This window comes from Microcebus murinus, chromosome 12 (genome assembly GCF_040939455.1).
Source record: "Microcebus murinus isolate Inina chromosome 12, M.murinus_Inina_mat1.0, whole genome shotgun sequence".
Taxonomy (NCBI): domain Eukaryota; kingdom Metazoa; phylum Chordata; class Mammalia; order Primates; family Cheirogaleidae; genus Microcebus; species Microcebus murinus.
In genome coordinates, this window is record NC_134115.1 from 90,706,498 (window position 1) to 90,726,660 (window position 20,163).

The 20,163-nt window shown below is 41.7% G+C and overlaps 1 protein-coding gene across 9 annotated transcripts in view; it reads right to left on the reverse strand.

Annotated features, from left to right (window-relative positions):
* TSC1 (TSC complex subunit 1) overlaps positions 1–20,163 on the reverse strand; it is a 53,062-nt gene that overhangs the window by 5,945 nt on the left and 26,954 nt on the right. For 3 of the 9 annotated variants that reach the window (XM_076009147.1, XM_076009146.1, XM_076009151.1), the window contains 14 exons: positions 13,394–13,569; positions 12,590–12,705; positions 12,154–12,265; positions 11,723–11,844; positions 10,017–10,086; positions 9,436–9,540; positions 8,602–9,160; positions 7,404–7,447; positions 6,592–6,758; positions 5,671–5,853; positions 3,824–3,934; positions 2,940–3,062; positions 251–438; positions 4–165 (listed from right to left, as the gene is read on the reverse strand). In XM_076009147.1, the coding sequence (XP_075865262.1) occupies positions 4–165; positions 251–438; positions 2,940–3,062; positions 3,824–3,934; positions 5,671–5,853; positions 6,592–6,758; positions 7,404–7,447; positions 8,602–9,160; positions 9,436–9,540; positions 10,017–10,086; positions 11,723–11,844; positions 12,154–12,265; positions 12,590–12,705; positions 13,394–13,569 (2,238 nt within the window). The remainder of the gene's footprint in view (positions 1–3; positions 166–250; positions 439–2,939; positions 3,063–3,823; positions 3,935–5,670; positions 5,854–6,591; positions 6,759–7,403; positions 7,448–8,601; positions 9,161–9,435; positions 9,541–10,016; positions 10,087–11,722; positions 11,845–12,153; positions 12,266–12,589; positions 12,706–13,393; positions 13,570–20,163) is intronic. The other 6 variants (XM_076009150.1, XM_012744103.3, XM_012744100.3 and 3 more) reach the window with 3 other exon arrangements.

The window sequence follows — 20,163 nt, forward strand, 5'->3', positions numbered from 1 at the left end:
TACCTTTCTTCTGCTGCTTCAGCTGCTTCTGTTTTCTCTTCTTCAAGTTTCTTCAGGAGGCCATCTTTCTCCAGCCTGCCATATAAATCTAAGATCTCCAATTCAAACACCTGGGTTATCCTTTTCTGAGCCTCATACCTGCTCTCTGCGGCCTGCAGCTGTCCTCTGAAAGATACAGACCAGCCCAGAATATGGAAGTGCCACTCAATAAAAACACATCACTGCAAAAACCTTTCCTGATGAAAGTTACCTTGCCTGGAGTTTGACATCCTCTAAATATTTCTTCTGTTCCAAAAGAAGGTGGTCTTTCTTGGCCAGATGAGATTCCAGTTCTAAGATCCGTTTCTGGGAGGTATCAAGCCTCTGATTCTGCTGGAGAACATGGCTTCTGTTTTTTTCTAATTCTTTCCGATATGCAGCCTTCATCATTTCTACTTCCTGAAAAGGAGACTGGAATCAGTACTTACAAAAATGAACATACTGTATCCATTTTGAAAAAAACAATGTAATAAGCTTTGAGAAGGTGCTTTGGTACACTGACAATAAAAATATAAACTAAAATAACTTTCTGAAAAATAAGCTGGCAGTTAAGTATTATCCTAGAAATCCTTCCTTGAAATCTATTCCTAAGGAAATCACTTAAAATGTGAATACACATTTTGCACACAAAAAAAGTCGTTACAGAATATTTATAAGAGCAAATAACTGGAAACACAATTAAGTTTTCAGGGAAACAGGTAAATTAAAATATACCTTATATCTGTAAGTTTTAAAAAATGATACGGTATCAATAAAAAGATAAAGACTACAAACTGTGTGAACAGTATGATCAACTATGCAAATATATACATTTGCAAAATACCAATGCAATGAAACTATGCCAATATTCAATATAGTGGTATCATGGGTCATTTGCTTTCTCTTATATTTTTCTCTCTCCTAACACCAGCTGCAGTACAGCTAGAGCATGCGACACAAACGGGCAGGCTTGCTCAGGGAGAGCAGCCTTTGCAGGTTAGGTACCTGAGAAGGCTTGCTGATCAGCCGAACAGGCAGCCTGCCTGCAGACAGATGGGACAACTGGAAACCCAGCGCAAGTGCACACTAATGCTCAGAAAAAGGCAAACAAGGATACTTTTCTAACAATCCCGTGTTACATTTGTGTAGGTGTGTTTATTGTGGTAAAATGTATATAACATAACATTTGGCACACATTTGTTTTTTAAAAAAGATAGCAAACCCCAAGAAGCGAGGAGGAGGTAAGCTTTCACGAGGTCGGGCCTGCCTGAAGCTAACTGGTAGCCCAATGCTTCCTCAGGGCAGGTGCTCAGAATCGGCTAGCAGATAATGTGGCTGTCCCAGCTGTGCTAAATGGCACCAGACTGCAGCACAGGTTAGGTGGACACAGATGACTTTGTCTGAAACAACAGTTCTTACCCATGGCTGACCACACAAGGTATCAAACCAGGAATGTACACGCCCTCTCACTAATCCTCACAACCACCTCAGGGGCTGCTTTGCCCAACCCCTGCCAGCCGTCCCCCACCTGATTCTGAGACACCCACCCCTCCTCCTCCACTAGACAGAACAAGAGCAACCCTAGCTCCAGGTCCAGGCGAAATCCTGACTGGTTCAAGCCAATGACTGGGCTGCCAATGGGCACATGACACAATCCTGGATGACAAAAGAGACAGGACATGTGTGGAGGGTCTCTGGGAAAGGTTTTCTGGCTGAGAAAGGCACACGGGAAGAGAGGGTCTCCTCTTCTGTGGGGCATCACTGTGTCTGCCTGTGATACCTGCACCTGTGGCACACACCTGGCAGCCATGAGGTCGGCCAGCCAGAGGACAGGGCCAACAGGATAAAATAAGGTGGCACAGAAGAGTGGAATGAGCCTGGCCCTGTGATGCTGTCCCTGAATTGCCAACTTGACCAACCTGCAACTCATTTGCCTTGGGATTTCTTGTTAAATGAAACAATAAAATTCTTCATTGTTAAGCGAGGCTAGTTTGGCTTTGGTTTTGGGATTTTTCTTAGAGACAGTCTCGCTATGTTGCCCAGACTGGATGGAACTCCTGGCCTCAAGCAATCTGTCTCTTAGGTCTACCCCCAGCCCTTCCTTTTCCCAAAGCCATTATACCTCAAAATAAGTGATAGCTGGTTTCTAGAGGAAGTTCCACACATAACATCCTTCTGCAGGGAGTCTGAATCTGAGATCTGAGAGGAGCTGGGAATAAAGAGTAACTCTATTGTGGAAATTATATCCCTCTACTTCTAAGGCTACTCTACATTCGGCCAAAAAAGGCACTTTATAAAGCGCAAGCACAAGAAGTCCTAAAAAGAAGGCCTGTGTGTGATGGAGAAGTTAGTGACAGGAAGCATCTGAGCATTTACTATTAAAATTCTATTCCCAACTCATTCCCTAACATTACCTGAGGCTATTTATAAAGTGACATAAAACTTCTGCCTTGACGCCACTGGTGAGGCACTAATTAACGTAAGATCATCCCAATGCTGGCCTTGTTGCCAGGACTGAACTACCATCTGCAGAAATTCAACATTAAGAGGAAGAAAAAAATGACATGTACACCAATATATACCCACAGTCCTGAGAGGTATGTTAAACAGAACTGCTTCCCCATCCTTCTTCTCTAACTCTTTTAAAGAGGACACAGGGAAGAGAAAAGAAACACTTTTATATCTACTCTGTAACAATTATCATTAGGTGCTTTCTCTTACACCCAACAAGGGGAAACAAGCTCACATGGTGGCTGGAAAGGGCTTGTATTGCTGGGCCAGAAGAGGTGAGAGCAGACCTGAGCCATTGCTCCATCTTTTAAGAAACAAGTCACAAAGCCACTCAAATGATGCGCCGTAGACATACTGCCTGGATCCAAAGAGCTTCCCCCCTAAGGTCTGGCTCCCCAAGCCCCGCATACCTTTGTTGTGTCTGAATGCTTGTTCTGCAGTTGTTCCAAATACAGCTCGTTGACCTCTCCAAGAACCAAAAGCTGCCTGTTCAAGAATTCCATCTGCTGCTGGACTGACTCACTATTTGAGAGCTAACCAAAAAACATACAGAAGCAGAGTAAAAACTCTAATACTAGCACATGGACATTAAACAGGGAGTCAGCTAAGAGCATAATATTTCAATGCAAAGGCAGAGTAAACAACTCCCACAGTTTTAAATCCCCTTACATAATGGCAGGTGGGGAGGACGGCACCCAGTGGCTATAAAAACAGACAGAAATGCACTTTAAAACTGTGCCTTGCAAAGGGGAAGAAGCACAAATACACTACATCAAAAGTGACCTCCATAGGATACCTGGAGAAGACGGATATGTATTATGACAACCAAAGCAAGAACGTTAGGTCCAGTGGGATAAAGTCCTAGGGAAAACCCACCCATTCTCAAGTAAATGATGTATAGGGAGTGCAGTGAATCCCAAAGGAGGACTCACAGCTCAAAAACTCGAAAAACTTTTTACATTTATATAAACAAGGTATGAAGAAAGAGTTCCATGGGATATATTAACACACAGCCTATGGCTTAGGCTGGATATGTCTTTGCCGTGGGGGGCGTTGTCTACGCACTGCAGGACATTTGGCAGCACCCCTAGCCCCTGCCCACTAGATGACAGTAGCACCAAAAACACCAGTCTAGAATGTCTCTAGACATTGCCAAGTGTCCTGGGGGTGCAGGCAGGATTACTCCCTGTTGGGAACCCCTGACACAGACACTCAAGTAATGTATTTGTCCTATCTGAAGGAAGAACATCAGCAAATGGTGTCTGAACAGAGACAGGTCTGCCTCATTTCTTACCTTCTGAGATACCTGACTGAGCTGCAGCTCTGTGTGACACACCTTGTTGTTGGCCTTCTTCAATTCTATCCGCAGCTCCGCAATCATGTTCCTGCAGTCCTCCAGCTTTGTCTACCCAAAGAGATGTGGACGTGAAGTCACAGCAGCACCGACAGGCCAGACCATGAGCCTACTGGCCTTTGGTCCACAGAGACCTGACAATGCCTAGTTCTCAACTGCTCTACTATTCTTGGGCCATCAGGATTGACTTTTTAGTTTTAAAAAGTAAGTTATGGTTGATTTATGAGTTCCTTACTGTTTAACAAAAGACCTTAGATCAGGGCTCCTCAAACTTTTTAAACAGGGGGCCAGTTCACTGTCCCTCAGATCGTTGGAGGGCCATTAGAGACTGCGGCGCACATTCCACACATGCACACTGTGGGCCCAGGACGAGTTGCCTGCTAAGCAGGACAGGCAGCAGCAGCAAAAACACCCAGTGGGCCAGATAAATGTCCTCGGCGGGCCGTAGTTTGAGGACACCTGCCTTAGATGCTCAGCTCCCAAACTGTGCACCAAAGAGCCTTGGGATTATGTAGCAAATTCACAGGGATGCAGCGAGATATTTTAAATTTTTGAGGAAAACAGCGACACCTGTTGGACACCCTGTGAACTACTAACTCACTGGAGTTGCCCGTTCAGTATTAGCTGGTATGTGTTCCCGAGGATGACGTCGTTATCTTTCTGAAGCAGTGATAAAAGGCACCACAAGAAAACCAACACGGGCTGGACGTGGTGGCTCATGCCTGTAATCCTAGTTCTCTGGGAGGCTGAGGCAGGTGGATTGCTCAAGGTCAGGAGTTTGAAACCAGCCTGAGCAAGAGCAAGACCCCGTCTCTACTATAAATAGAAACAAATTAATTGGACAACTAATATATATAGAAAAAATTAGCCGGGCATGGTGTCTCATGTCTGTAGTCCCAGCTACTCGGGAGGCTGAGGCAGGAGGATCGCTTGAGCCCAGGAGTTTGAGGTTGCTGTGAGCTTGGCTGACGCTACGGCACACACTCTAGCCTGGGCAACAAAGTGAGACTCTGTCTCAAAAAAAAAAAAGAAAAAAGAAAACCAACACAAAATCAAGGTGTCACTGTCCACTCTGATTTCAAGGCCTGAGACTCTGTGCCATGTCCAACAGGAACACATGTGGCATTAGTAATTGCAGTTATTTTAAAATAAAATTTTAAATTTATGTGTATTATTTCCAAACAGCTACTAAGTTGTTAGGACATGAATATCCACTAAGTTATTTAGATATACTTAATGACTAGAAAGATTGGAGCTATGAACCAAGAAAGTTGGGGAACCCCTGCCCTAAATAAGATTTTATTTATTTATTTTATTTATTTTGAGACAGAGTCTCACTTTGTTGTCCAGGCTAAAGCCTAGCCCACAGCAACGCCAAACTCCTGGGCTCAAGCAATCCTGCTGCCTCAGCCTCCTGAGTAGCTGGGACTACAGACATGAGCTACCATGCCCGGCTAATTTTTTCTATATATATTAGTTGGCCAATTAATTTCTTTCTATTTATAGTAGAGATGGGGTCTCGCTCTTGCTCAGGCTGGTTTCGAACTCCTGACCTTGAGCAATCTGCCTGCCTCGGCCTCCCAGAGTGCTAGGATTACAGGAGTGAGCTACCGCGCCCAGCCAGTAAGATTTATCTGAAATAAAATATACCCATGATTTCAGGGAGAAAAGTACTCACCTTAATTAAGCTGAACACAGTGACCACACTGAAGGAAACACTTCCACCCTCCTCCCCACAGCTTCCCTGTCTTCTCTTGGTTGACCCTGCCTGGAGGTGCAGTTCATACCTGCAATTCCTGGCTCTGGTTGTAGAATTCTTCTCGGTCATGCTGCAGCTGTCGGATCTGGCTGTGGAGCTGTGTTACCACAGTGTCACGCTGCTCCTGAAGCTGACTGTATCTCGCTTGTTCTTTCTGCAGACTAACCTTCCACATCTGGATGTCTTTCTCTTGTAACTTCAACTGATCTTTCTAACAGAGATCAGAAATGCCATCATTTTAGCTGCCTTCCAACAGGAAGGGAAGTGATGCTTACGTTTAACACAGATTGCAAACATTTCTTCATCTAAACCGTCATAAACTACAGACCCAAATATGACAGCTCACCACTGTCTTACTTGGTTTGAGGTCAAGATATTCCAAATTTCACATCAACAAATGGATCATAAGTTGTTCAAAGAACCTTTCTTGGGGATCAACTTGCTTCTAATATTTTCGAAAGTCCTAACCACCAAACACTAAGCAGATGCTTACTGACCTGATTTCTTTTAACCATTACAACTTAAAAATTAGGCACTGCTATTATTATTTCCATTTTATACAATGGGAAACAGGCTTCAAGAGGCCAAATTACTTTTCTAAGGTAACGACCAATTAAGCCAAGATTCAAACTCCAGGTCCGATTGCTATACCAGACACGCTGAAGTTTCATGTGGAGAAATAATCGTTTGACCCTTTTATCATCATAGCTAGTTATAAGCAAACAAACATACAAAAAAGTCACTCGTCCCCATGGTTTCTGAGAGCTCCAAGGGAATTCCAAGATCTTGCCATTCGTATCTTCATCTCAGAGACTCAGTGGCCTACCCCCAGCCATACCCATGTACAGAGCTGGGACCGGGAACTGACCTCACTGGCTGCTACTCTTTACAAGCTGTCATGCTGACCCAAACAAAACAAAACTGAAGTCCCCCTCTCCCGAGTGCTCACCATAGCAGCATTATGTTCCTCCAGAGCTGCTGCCTTGATCACCTTGCGGAGGAGCCGCCTGTTCCGAAGAGCATGCTGCTGCCTCTTAAAACGCTCATACAGTAACTGGTTGTGCAGTAAAAGCAACTGGTCTCGGAGGGTACGGATCTCATCTGAGGGGGGAGAGCCTGATTTTAAAGCAGAGGGAGGGTAGCGGAAATGCCTTTTATATATCGTTCAATCAAGCTCCCCATCCACATGTGTTCTTCAGCTTAAGAAACACAATTTTTTAAAAAACAATTTTTTAAAAAACACAACTCACTTTGCAAATGACCACTTAGTTTCCAGCAACAGTCATTCCTTCGGGGCTAAGGTGGAGGGAATATTTACTACCTGTCTCCCTTTTAAAGGAATGCAAAGGGTTTTATCACGTGGGATGACTCTCTGAGAGCTTTATTTTTTCCCCCACAAACCTGGATCATACATTTCAGACACCCTTTCTATTTCCCAAGGCCCTTCCCTCACAGGAGTGTTCTCCCCCAAGAAGACTCCCCAGTACTACTCCCTTCACTTGGGCCTTCCTAAGGGCAGCCTGGCGTGGAGTCTGTGCTTTTTACATGTCTCCTCTCAAGCACCCAGTACTTGCCACTTTTCAAAAATTAGAAACGCTGACTTTGTAACACTTGAGATCCGTCAGCCAACAAGATAAGCCGGCTGGCGCAGCAGCCAAGGGGAGATCTGTTTCCTACAGGGCATCTCCTTCAAGGGCAGAAAAGGCAACGAGCAAGCAGAAACCACACAGGCTGGATTTGGAGCTAAAGTAACAACTTTACCTCCAAAGTGGGTCCAGTCGACAGACTTGCTGGGTAAAGACAACCTAGGAAGAAAGTTTTTGAGTGATAAAGTTACCGATCTTACCTAGAAAAAAGCTTATCTGGACTTTTATTTGCAGCAAGGTTAGATCACTTCCTTGTGGTCAAAATCCGCAATGACATAAAAGTTTCAAACTCTACATCCACACGGAGTTAGAGAAGCCCTCCGGCGGATGGAATGAGCAGGCGGCCGGCTGTGTAAAACCGTCTCCACAGTGGGGAAGGCCAGTGCTGAGCTCACGTGGGGGCCTCGGGCTCAGGTCAGCGCTCCAAAGCAACTGAGTGGGAAACACACTGACAGCTGCTCTCAACCCTCTGCTGAAACATGCAGGGAGTAGTTCCGTATTGAGAAGCTACTGTCACCAAGTTTAAGAAAAAAGTAGGTAATTTACCTCAGACTATACCAAATCTCATTTTTAAAAAACAAAGTTTAAATACTACAATCTCTGTCAAATTCCACCTTAACTATTATATAGAAGAAAAATAAAAACTAACATCCCCAAGCACCTGTTTTGAAACGGCAGAGGATTTAAACTCTGGACTAGTTCCCTTATCCCTTCCCTGGATATGCTTTGAAAAGGGTCACAAGAGGGGGACTGAAAACAGTGTCTCAGATTTCCTTCTAAGGAACCTCGTATGCTTCTGAGGGGAGCTGTCAGGCCACTTGCACTTGCATAAAATGCTGATGATTTTATCTTCTACCTAATGAAATAAGATACCAAAATAGAAAGTAATAATCTACAACCAGACAGGGAAACACTGTGACAAATAAATTCTTTGAAATACTATAATGTTATTTATAGCCTACAATGCTCAGAGCAACACTGAAAGCATGTGAGTGCCCTCATGGAACAGCCTATACTAAAAAAAGACTCATTTTCCCATAATATGCCGAAATAAAAAAAAAAAAAAAGAAAAGACTCATTTTGAAATGGACCATTATCCTACAGAATTATCCCAATTTAATGTGCATATGTAGATAATAGACGTGGTCACATATATGAAAAGGCAATAGACTAGAAGGACATCTGACATCTGACACAACAGATGCCTCTGGATGAAAACATGAAGAACCATTCTTATTCCCACCCTTATGCTTTCTGTATTTTATAATAAAATGGGACATTCAAACACAAAGAGAAGGGTTCAAGCCCCTTACTTGTTAAGCTCCTTGCTGTGTGCGTCTGCTCCCTGCTGTATCAGTCTATCCAGTACTTCCATGGGGGAGGTAGAGGGCAGAAAGTCTTCCTCTGTGTTTCCTTTTGCTTTCTTTAACAGTTCCTCAGTCTTCTTGCTGACAAAGTGATAGGCAGTCTTTGGCAATGCCACCTCAAAAAGATGATCATAAGGGGGAGGCTGCCCACTTCCAAAGCCCATTCCCCTTTGAGGTGGAATTTTACAAGGGCTGGGAGTGAGGATACTGGTCTCCAAAGAAGTCTGGCGTGCCCTGTCTCCAGCAGGGCTTTCGTCAGCACTGCCACAAGGTAGATCTATGGGGGTGAAGGCTTGCTTTGGTGTGTCAGGCCCAAGCTTGTCCAGGGAGGAGTGTAAAGGCTCAGGGTTCATGCTGGCGCCCTGAGCACTGGAGGCTGCCGAATGGGTCTTCCGCTGAGAACCCGGGAGACTGTCTCGGTAGAAGGGAGAGTCAAAGCCTCCTCGAGGAACCACATGTTCAGCCTCTGCTGTAGTGATCTCAGAGAGTTCTTTAGATATTGCAGCTTCGAGGAGGAAGGGAAACAAGAGAAAGCCCAGTAAATATCCAATCTGGGAAAGGCCAGGTAGTTTGGGTTGCATGCTGCCGTGTGCCAATGCCACCCAGAGGGGGGATAAAAAGTGGCATCTCTTTACCTGACATAGGTCCTATGCTAAAACACCCATCTTTTTCCCCCAAGAAAAGAAAAGGCAAGTAAGCCTGTGAGCAGTGACAGGAAATCCCAGTTGTATGGCAAAAGGAGGGTCACGTTCCACCTCACAGCAACCCTGCATGCATTACCTTCTTCTTTATCTTTCTCAATGCTATCTTCTTCAGAGGCCAGGTCACCTAGAAACCCGGGAAGGTCACTTAGAGTGACAGAACCTTTGCTGCCGAGTGGCTCTTCTAAAGAGAAACAAAGACAGCTGAAGTCACAGAAATACAATGTAATGCCTATACGTGTAAAACTGCTCACATGGTAACAGACAATGTCCCTAATAATTCTTCCTGCTGAACCGAGAAGGCTGGAACCCTTGGGCTACTACAAAAGGCTAAGATGTAATAAGTAATATATTAAAGGTGCCAAATATAATCCCATAGAAAATAAAATTCTCAGTTCTTAATGTTTCCAAGAACAAATAAAAACACACAGTTTGACCAGCTCAAAATACTTACAGGTACATCACTGCAGTAACTTAAAAGCACTTTTTTCATGTTATTATTTGGTTGGCTTTTAGAATTCACTATTTGTTTCATTATCTCTGGGCTTTAGTGTTTTATGGTATTCCAGAATTTCCTTGTTTCCATTTAACTTTGTTTTTAAATGCACACAACCCAATTAGAAGAGACAAGCAAGGCCTATCATGACCCAAAGATTTTACCTAATCCTCTGTCATTTGGAAGATGGTGCTGTCTGTGTAGACATGGCCTTGCAGAATCTGTTCTCTCTTCCTGAAAAGATAAGTACCATTTATATCACAAGGCAAAAAATTGTATACATGTTCTCTAGCACATTGTAAAGAAGTTCAAGGTTAGCCCACTGATTCTCAACTGGTCTCAGGATGCCTTCTTAAATGATTGAGAATACCAAAAGCTTTTGTTTACATAGTTATATCTACTGATTACTGTATTAGAAGTTAAAACTAGGAGATTTAAAAAGCATTTATTAATTCTGTTAAAAGTAACAAGTCCATTACATGTCAATATAAATAACATATTTTTATGAAAAATATCTATATTTTCCAAAACAAAAATAAGCTTACTGAAAAGAGTGGAACTGTTTCACACTTTTGCAATCTCTTTAATACCTAGCTTAATGAAAGACAGCTGAATTCTCATATTTACTTCTATATTCAATCTGTTGCACATGTTATTTTCACTGAAGTATATAAGGAAAATCTGGGGGCCCATAAATATGTAGTTGTAAAAAGTAAATATATGTGAACAGACTTTTCAAATAATTGTGGATAATCATCTTTGATATTACACCAAAACTTGACTAGAGGTAGTTTCTTAAAAGTTATTTACAAGTGGAATCTGAAACCATATAAATAAACTTTTCATATTGTGTTAAAATCCACTGGCCTACCTTATACTTTGAATACACTTTTTACCTATGTACAATTCTATAACATCATACATTGGACATTTGGAAAATACTGCTTCACCAAGTTATTTAGATCTGGCAAATGTTGAAATACTTCATTATATAATATCAAAAATCAAATTATTAACCAAGCTTCCCAATCTCATCATAAAAGTCTTGGAGGAGCTATCAAGTTCACGGTAGCAGATATTAGTTTTTTAATATGCTAATTCTCACCTGAAAGTTGATTTTTACCATTGGCAACAAACACTGTCAATTGTTTATCTTGAGTGACAGACTTGGTTCATTATTTAAGAAACTGCCTGCCAAGTATACAAGTCTGAACAATCAGTTTGTAAGTCATTCCCTTGTTCTTTCAAATAAAACTAGTGCCCCATTGAAAAAAAAGCTAGTTCAGTTCTTAATTCAAATAATTACATAAGGACCTGAGATTACCATAATTTAGTATGCAGTAAATGTGCTTTATGCATATCTCCTATTAATATTTTGTCACCAAGAATATTAAATATACATGTTCTCAAGGGCCAAGATTTAATAAAATAATTTTTACTGCCTAATAAAGGAATACTCATAAATTTTTAATTTTTTTTCTTTCTTAAAACTGAAAGAACATGTCAAGGAAGAATGCAATGCCCACTAGTATAGCTCAGTGCCTGCCTTGATTCAAGCTAAGGTGCCACCATTTCATATGCCACCGTCTTTGTACGATCAGTGCAGACGCCAAGAGTGGGAAAGCAAACAGCTTCATGTGACTATGAGAACAGGTCTCATCTACTGGATTCTCTAAAAGGGTTTTTGGACCCCAGGGGTCAGCAGATCACACCTTAAAAGCTGCTGTTTAGTCTATTTTCAATTATTTTGAAATAAATCTATCACGTTTTAGGTTGGAATTCTATCTATTTAGCTCAATTAGGCTTCCCAAAATGAGGCTTGAAGCAAGACACTGTGCTGGGCTGGGGGCAGCAGACAGCTCGCACTCACTTTCCTGGGGGGTGTGGCTGTGGCCTGAGGGAGTGAAATGTGCACGTAGTCATCGGTGTGGCAGAGGGGGGCCGGAGGAGGAGAGGTTGCTGGGGTTCCCAGAGGAGTTCCTTTTCCACCTGCTCAGAGACAAAGGCACAATATATATGAACATTGACCCCAACTATTACAAAAATTCCCAATTTTTTTTCAGCCTAACTTACTACATATAAAGCTGCTAGAGTTCATTTTCTCGGAATCTATAGAAGTCTTTTTTTTTTTTTAAGGCTTATTTCATACATTCAGAAAGCCCCGGAGGTTTGCAATAGGTGTCAAAAACAGATTGACAACTACAAGTAGTCCCCAAACTCACTATTAGATCTAAGAGACAGCTCCTATCATCAAAGGCAGCTCCAAACCAACCAATCAAATACAACCTAAGACATACATACCAGTTGTACCAAAGACTTTACTGTAAGGGTGTGACAAATCAGGTGGGACATTTCCAGGAGAAGTTGGAGGAGTGGTCATACCACAAACCATAGATGGGCTCCAAAGAATAGCCTGGGAAGTTAATAAAGTACATCAGCAATGGCAAATGAATACTAAGTCATCCACAAGGTTCATACGCATAGTCAGTGTTCAGTTTAAATTCAGCATTTTAACTTGAAAAATGCATCTTATTAAAGCTTTATCAAAAGACAAGTTGCAGTTTGTAAATCAAGACTTTAAGATGCACCCAAGGAACTTTCTTTGCTACTATCATGGATTCTTAAAAGTGACTCCTAAAAAGAGCAGTGTGAAATTTTTCCAACAATGTACTTGACCCAAATGGTCAGCTTCACAAGAAAGTAAAGGAGAGAGCAGGCACACTATTTGACACTATACTTGTGGCGGCTCAGTTATCAGCCGTGTTGACGGGGAACTCAGAGTCTGAGGTAGCTGCCCTGGCGTATTTAACAACGTCAGCCGAGAAGTGGAGGAAGGGGTAGAAGTAGCACTCCCTAAAATAAAAGGGAAGAAACAAGGGGGTTAGTGTGTGGTTTTAGACTCTTCTGATAAAAAATGATGGTCCTCTAGATCATTCAATAATATTCAATTCTCTATATTTAAAAAACCTGAGGGACTTCCTGACATCCCTGGGTACAAACTAACATCATTTAAAAGTTTCTTTAAATGCTCTTTGGACATAAAGTTCAATCAGGTTTGATGTCTAGCTAAACCCCAGAATAACTTGAAAAAGCACAATACGGATGACAGCTTCAGTGGGTGCAACTTATGGATATAGCCTAGATTTTTATATGAATCCAATTCTAAATTGTCCAGACTAATTTAAACTGTGTCAGTGCTACAGCCCAGTAGGCCTCACTCCAAGTGTCTGAAGAATAGAAAGATTCCCTTATGAGGCAGGGCCTAGACATCAAATACTTAAACCCATTTTCTTTGTTAAGTGTTGAAGACATATCACCAAATCTGTTGGCATACTATCAGGTAGGAGATCAAGTAGATCTAAGTTAAACTTAGAAGAAAAATTAATTAGAAGAAAATAGAGACAAATGCAAATTTAAAATATTAGGGGGAAAGTTCCTAGGAACTGAACTAAGTCTTACTCTAAGAAAACATCAACAAAGATAAACAATGCTTTCCACAGACAAAATTGTAAAACAGATAAGTACCAAAGTCACTTTTTACCATAGCTATTCTGTGTGTCAACATAAGGGCTGGCGGTGACATCAGCTGAACGATGAGGAAAGCGGGCTGAGATTTGGTGAGACACAGAATAGCCATCTTCATACGAGGCTTCTGTAGGGTCCAGAGAGATTTTGGCACACTCTATTACAACGTCATGAGTTTCTAATCTCTTCCACCTGTAAAAGGCAATCAAAGTCAAGAAATGCACATTGTAATCCACTCAATCAATTCAATTAAATACTTGAGAGTGCCAACTCAGTGCCAGCTACGGAACTACAACAGCAAAAAACAAGGCAGAACCACAGCAGCCCAAGTATGAAACAGCAATAGTATACGATTTCTTCAAATCCATACTCTCCCTATTTAAAATGGTTATATCACATTAACAGAAACTAATTTGAAACAAAAATTGCATCAAGAAAAGACTAGGCATAGCCTAAAAATAGAACACAAACTATGCAGGGAAGCCACCAGAGGAAAATCTCCTCTGGGGCAATGGTAACCAGAGATCAAGGAGGCCTGGAAACCACCAATCAGCTGAGACTTATGGCCAATTTACAGTGTTCTGTCAAGATACGAATCCGCCCCTAGTGCAGAAATACAGTACAGAAAGATAAACTAGAAAAGATATTTTAAAAATTGTCTGAAGATTCTTGTTATGCAATCCACAGTTCCACTTCTAAGAATCTATATATCCTATAGAAACAGACATACATCAAGATGTACAAAAATGTTCAGCACAATACAGCTTGTAATGAAAAGAGAAGAAATAACCCAAAATCAAACCAAAAGGATATATTCTACAGAAAAAATAGTATTATACCACCATGAAAAAGCATGTGTTCAGCAGGTCAATGGTTGCCAGGAATGGAGGAGGAGACTGACCACAAAGGCTATGATAGAACCTTTTAGGACAACAGAATTGTTCTTTATATGACAAAGGGAGGCCGACATGGGAGGATTGCTTAAGATCAGGAGTTTGAGACCAGCCTGAGCAACAAAAAGAGACCCCCTACAAAAAAACAGAAAAATTAGCCAGGTGAGGTGGCACATGCCTATAGTCCCAGCTATTCAGGAGGCTGAGGCAGGAGGATCACTTGAGCCCAGGAATTGGAGGTTGTAGTAAGCTATGACTCCAGGAGACAGAGCAAGGCTTTATCTCAAAAAACAAAACAAAAAAAAACCAAATTAACAGAACATTTAAAATATGAATGCCTACTCAAGTATAAACTTTCTTTTAGATAATATAACTTCACTAAATGTGTTTCTAACTGGTGAATTCCAGGAGAGATTTTCATTTTCTGTTCCAAAGTTTACAAAGAACAGCACAGCAACACTAAGGATACTCCATGGGTTTATCCTAACAAGATGTATGCTCCCACACAATTGCTGGCAAGTGCTCATTACAACTTAGATGCTGAAAATGTGCTATTAGACACAGAAATGAAGGTGTCCAAGGTGTGGGGAGAACACAAGGTACCTTCCCTTGGGCAAGCCTTTCCATTTCAGGGTTGCATCTTCACTCACTCCCCAGTTGGTTACTGGCAGTACAAGGTTACCGGGGGCAGACCCCTCTTTACACACTCTCAGCGTGACTGGACAGTGACTCAATGAAAGCCAGAGTCGAAATACTTATGTACACATAGGAAGATTGGTTTTACGGCTAGGCACGATGGCTCACGCCTGTAATCCCAGCACTCTGGGAGGCCAAGGCAGGAGGATCATTCGAACTCAGGAGTTCAAGACCAGCCTGAGGAAGAGCGAGACCCTGTCTCTACCAAAAATGGAAAGAAAGTGGCCAAACAACTAAAAATAGGAAAAATTAGCCAGGCATGGTGGTACATGCCTATAGTCCCAGCTACTGGGGAGGCTGAGGCAGAAGGACAGTTGAGCCCAGTTTGAGGTTGCTGTGAGCTAGGCTGATGCCACGGCACTCTAACTGGGACAACAGAGTGAGACTTTGTCTCAAAAAAAAAAAAAAAAAAAAAAGATTGGTTTTAGAAAAGAAAATGAGAATCATAATAAAGTAGAAATACAGTTAAATGTTTTATTTTAATCAAAGTAATATATGCACCGCGCCCGGCCAAAATTTCCTTGATTCTTAAATGGACTTTTCATATTATTATCTCTGAAACTGTGAACTACAGTTAGTTGTGTGTTAGTTTATTTGGTATTTTTTCTCAGATGTACATAAAATATAAATACATCCAATGGCATCTTAGATTTAATGAAATACAGTAGTTTAAAAAGTCAATATAATACTAAAGGACACCTCCCACCTCTCTCCCCTGCCACCATGCTGGTAGTTGTTTCCAAAACTGTTATCCTACCTCCATATTCCTAAAGAATATGCCCTATAATTTGAATATGCCCTTTTAATTTAAAGAATATGCCCTTTTAATTTCTTGATTTATAAACTGTAGACATCATCTATTAAATTCCGATTATGGGAGGTGAAGACTGAGGTTATTTCCATATATCCTTTCCCTGCTCCCCAGTGCTCTCAAAATAAATATATTACTGTTTTTGTTTTTTTCAAAATTGATTTCAACAATTATTATGACTACCTACGTACTATTCATGGCTGAGGCAAAGCATATACTATGATAATACTGCCTTTCTTGTTCAATTTAGTTTGTCCTGGAGTTTTATTTTTCTGTTTTCCTCAGTTTTCTATGTATCATTAATTCTTCCTAAACTTATTTTAACAGCTCTGAAACTATGCCTAATATAATTTCTACATAAAGAAATACAAAGAATCTAGCAGGATCACTCCCCCGTCTCCCTAAAGAACTCTGTCCTGGAGCCCTCCCTCTCCTCCTTCAGTCTGCACTGGCTGTGCTTAGCACTGCTGTGCAGCTGTGATCCCAACATGGTCCCTGACTATGATCCCAAGCCAGGGCCCTAGGTTCCTGGACTCTGTGTTCTCCTCCTCCTCGATTTCACTCTCATTTTGGTAGAACACATGCTCCAGTGGTGAGAGAAGGAAGGGCATACAGGAGGTAAATCTGAGTCCTTGCATATCTGTAAGTGTCTCACACTTGACAAGCAATTTGGCTGGGTATAGAATTCTAAGTTGAAAAAACTTTTTTCTCTTAATTTTGAAGATATTTCAAAAGCTAACATCATTCTGATTCCTGATCCTTATTAAGTGTTTTGGGTTCTTTCTTTCTCTGAAAAATTTATCCCTGGCATTTTGAAATTTTACAATATTGAGATTTGGTGGCATTCTTTTTCACTGATCCAGCTGGCACTAAGTAAGCCCCTTCAATTTGGAAACTCATGTCCTGCAATTCTAGGACATTTTTTGGTTATTATTTCTTTTACAACTTTATCTTACACTAAAGTTTTCTCCTATCCCCTCCTCCACTTAATTTTTGAGACAGGGTCTCACGATGTTGCCCAGGCTGGCCTCAAATGATCCTCCTACCTCAGCCTCCCAAGTAGCTGGGACAATAGCTGTACACCACAGTGCCCAGCTCCTCCTCCCTTTTCAAAAGTCTTTTTGGTGGATGATGGACTTCTAGGCTGATCATTCTAAATTTCTTTTCTCATATTACCCATCTCTACACTTTGGCTCTGCTTTCTGAGATATTCTCAACTTTAACTTCCAATTCTTTTACGGAAATGTTTATTTTGGCAATCATTTCTTTAGTCTTGAAAGATTCCTTTTCTGTGGCATCCTGAACTTTATATATACACAAATGCCTTATCTTTGTGGCTATTGTAGACATTTTTTTCCTATCATCATTGTTTCTTTATAGCTCCTTTTTCTCCTCTTTATGTTAGTCTTTGTCTTTCATGTTAAAACTTTCATCAAAAGCCAGATAATCTCCCTAGCCAAGGTGAGTGTGGCACTAGAGGCTGACTGAGGCAGCTTCCAAGTTAATACAGTTGGTTGAACATATGCACCCAATTGTACAATCTCCCGAAACCCCACCGTCTGAAGTTTTGTTTGACTGCTTGTTTTTAAATATAAACACACATGGAGGAGAGGAATGGGGAGAAAACTGCACCTCAAGTTTTTGAAACTAGAAATAGACAGGCAAGTGGTAGCTGACATAGCAAACCCAAGAAAGCAGAATCCCAAGCTGCCACTGTTTCAAAGCGAGGAGTCAACCTGATTATACTGCAGAACCCCTATAAAGCTGAAGGCCCAGAGAAGCAGCAGGTGGATGAGGCAGCTAAAACACAGAAGACAGGTGAAAATGGGTAGAGGAGCAGGGAGAGCCCCTGGATCCTTCCCCAACTCCACGCTCCTAGGCAACAGCTCTTTTCACACCAGAAATCTGGATTATCCTCTAGAGAGAGTAAAACAAGGAGTTTCTGGACGAGGTATTCCAGAAACAGTTGAGAGCATGAGTACCATTCCAAACAAAGGGATTAAGTGAATGTATATATTCTGAATGCCAAGACCAACAATCCACCCCTCACCACCAGCCTCTTTCTCCCCAGTGGCAACTAGATCCTTGAGCCTGAAGATCAGATGACTCTTTTCTAAAAAATTTAACCAGTTCAAGAAGAAAACAAAACTGACATCTCCAACAGACGCTCAGATCAACATACAAAGAAGCTCAAAGTGAACAAGTCACACCAATGTGAACAGAGCTCTTTAGTCTCCCCATGCAAACATAAGGAGATTACTGGATCTTTGCAGAAAGCTTCAAGGATTTAAAAAAAAACAAAACAGAAAAGAAAGCAGCTTAGAAGAAACAGGTTATGCAGGGAAAAGAAAACTCTCTCAATACATAAATATATATATTAATACACACACACACACAATCCTGTGTTGCTTAATGACAGTGACACATTCCAAGAAATACATCATTGGGCAATTTCATCATTGTGTGAATATCACAGAAGTGTCCTTACACAAACCTAAATGGTATAGCCTCCTACACACCTAGGCTATGTGGTATAGCCTATTGCTCCCAAGCTACAAACCTGTACTGCATATTACTGTATCAATACTGCAGGCAACTATAATGTAATGGCAAGTACTTATATATCTAGAAAAGGTACATGGTATTATGGTAAAAATAGGGTATTATAATCTTATGTGACCACCATGGTATACGTGGTCCATCACTGACTGAGATGTAGTTATGGGGCACATGACTGCACTAGGATTTCTAGCAGGAAAGACAGACACAATGGGAAAGAAAATCAAGCACAAAATAACTAAACAAAATTTCCTAGAACTTAAAGAGCTTCTAGATTGAACAAGAACAGACTCATTCCAAGGCACATCACTAGGAAATTTCAGAATATTATGACAACAAAAAGAACACTTTACCAGCTCCCATAGAGCAAAATAAAGCAGATACAGATGATCAGAAATAAAATGTCTTTGGATTTTAACCGCAACACTGGAAGCAAGGTGGCCATGGAATAATGCCTTCACATTACTTAAATGAGCCCGACTCCCAACCTAGAAGTCTACACCCAGCCAAACAATTCAACAACTGCATCCTTTCTCAGAAAGCTACTAGAGGATATGTTCCATCAGAAAAAGAACAAACCGAAAAACAAGGCATGAGATACAGGAAATGGGAGATCCTGTGCAGGAGAGAGGCAGAAGGAAGCCGCAGGAAAACAAGATGACAGGTGGGGACTAGGCACAGATGACAACCAGTTCAGATCAGAACAGACCTGCCAAGAGACAGGCAAGGTGCAGGCCCTTATCAAAGCTCCTGCTGCTCTGTATGATCTTTTTAACCAAGGGACAGAGCCAGGTGACCCTGGCCTAGGTAACTTGTCTGAACTTGGCTTGTCTTGACTACATACAGCTGGAGTTCCTACTCTCCCTTCTCTGCCAGATCAGCCAAGGACATTTATTTTATCCCACAGAAGCATTCTGCTCTGACCTGCTCCTGAGAGCCTGAAGTGGCCAACACAGGACAGTCTCCTCCCTCTGCCATATTTCGGTAGCACATCCAGTACCCAGGCCTTGCTAAGAGTCCTGCCAGACACTCTGCTGCGGGTAAGCCATACATTTCCCAGGCCTCACTAATGACCTTGTGGATGACTTCCCAGAAGGAGCTGTAAAGTCTCAAGGAAGGAGAAACCTGACCAAGACCCAGACACACTGGTCCTCCTCTCATCTTCTGGAAACCTTCATGTGACAGCAACAGAACTGCCCTTTCCTCAGCCAGGCTTTGCTTCCCAACCAGCTTTTCCAAACAAAACATGGTAAAGCTATAAAGAGTGAGAGAACAATTAATATAAAAAAGCAAGAATGGTAATTGTCTCTGAGGTGGGACAGAGCATAGGGAGAAAGGGGGCTTTTGAGGAACTGGCAATGCTCTATTTTTTAAGCCAGGTACTAGCTACATATGTTGGTGTGTTATTATTAAATTGTACATATGCATTTTCTATACTTCTCTACATACATCTCATAACAAGCTGTTTTAAGTTGACTAAGGCTCTGTGTGGCAGAGGAAGGCTTTGTAGAGAGGTAAAATTCAGAGTAGAGGAAGCTGGCAATGAGCTAGATTTTTAAGTGGAAGATACTCAAATGTCAATATGTGCAGGTCAGTTTCCCCAAAAATGGCCCAATCCCCTAGCTGGGAAGTATAAGCCAGAGAAGAGTAGAGGGAAGTCATGGAGCCTCCCACAGCCGTGTCTTTAAATTCTCTTTCATTCCCTCCCTCCAGTCTCACCCTCAGCACCATGCTATATAAGCCACTCTCCACCGTCCTGGTACCCTTAAATGAGGAGCCTTGCAGGTGCAGTTTCTCCAGAGGACAAACCTGGGAACTTCTACAGGG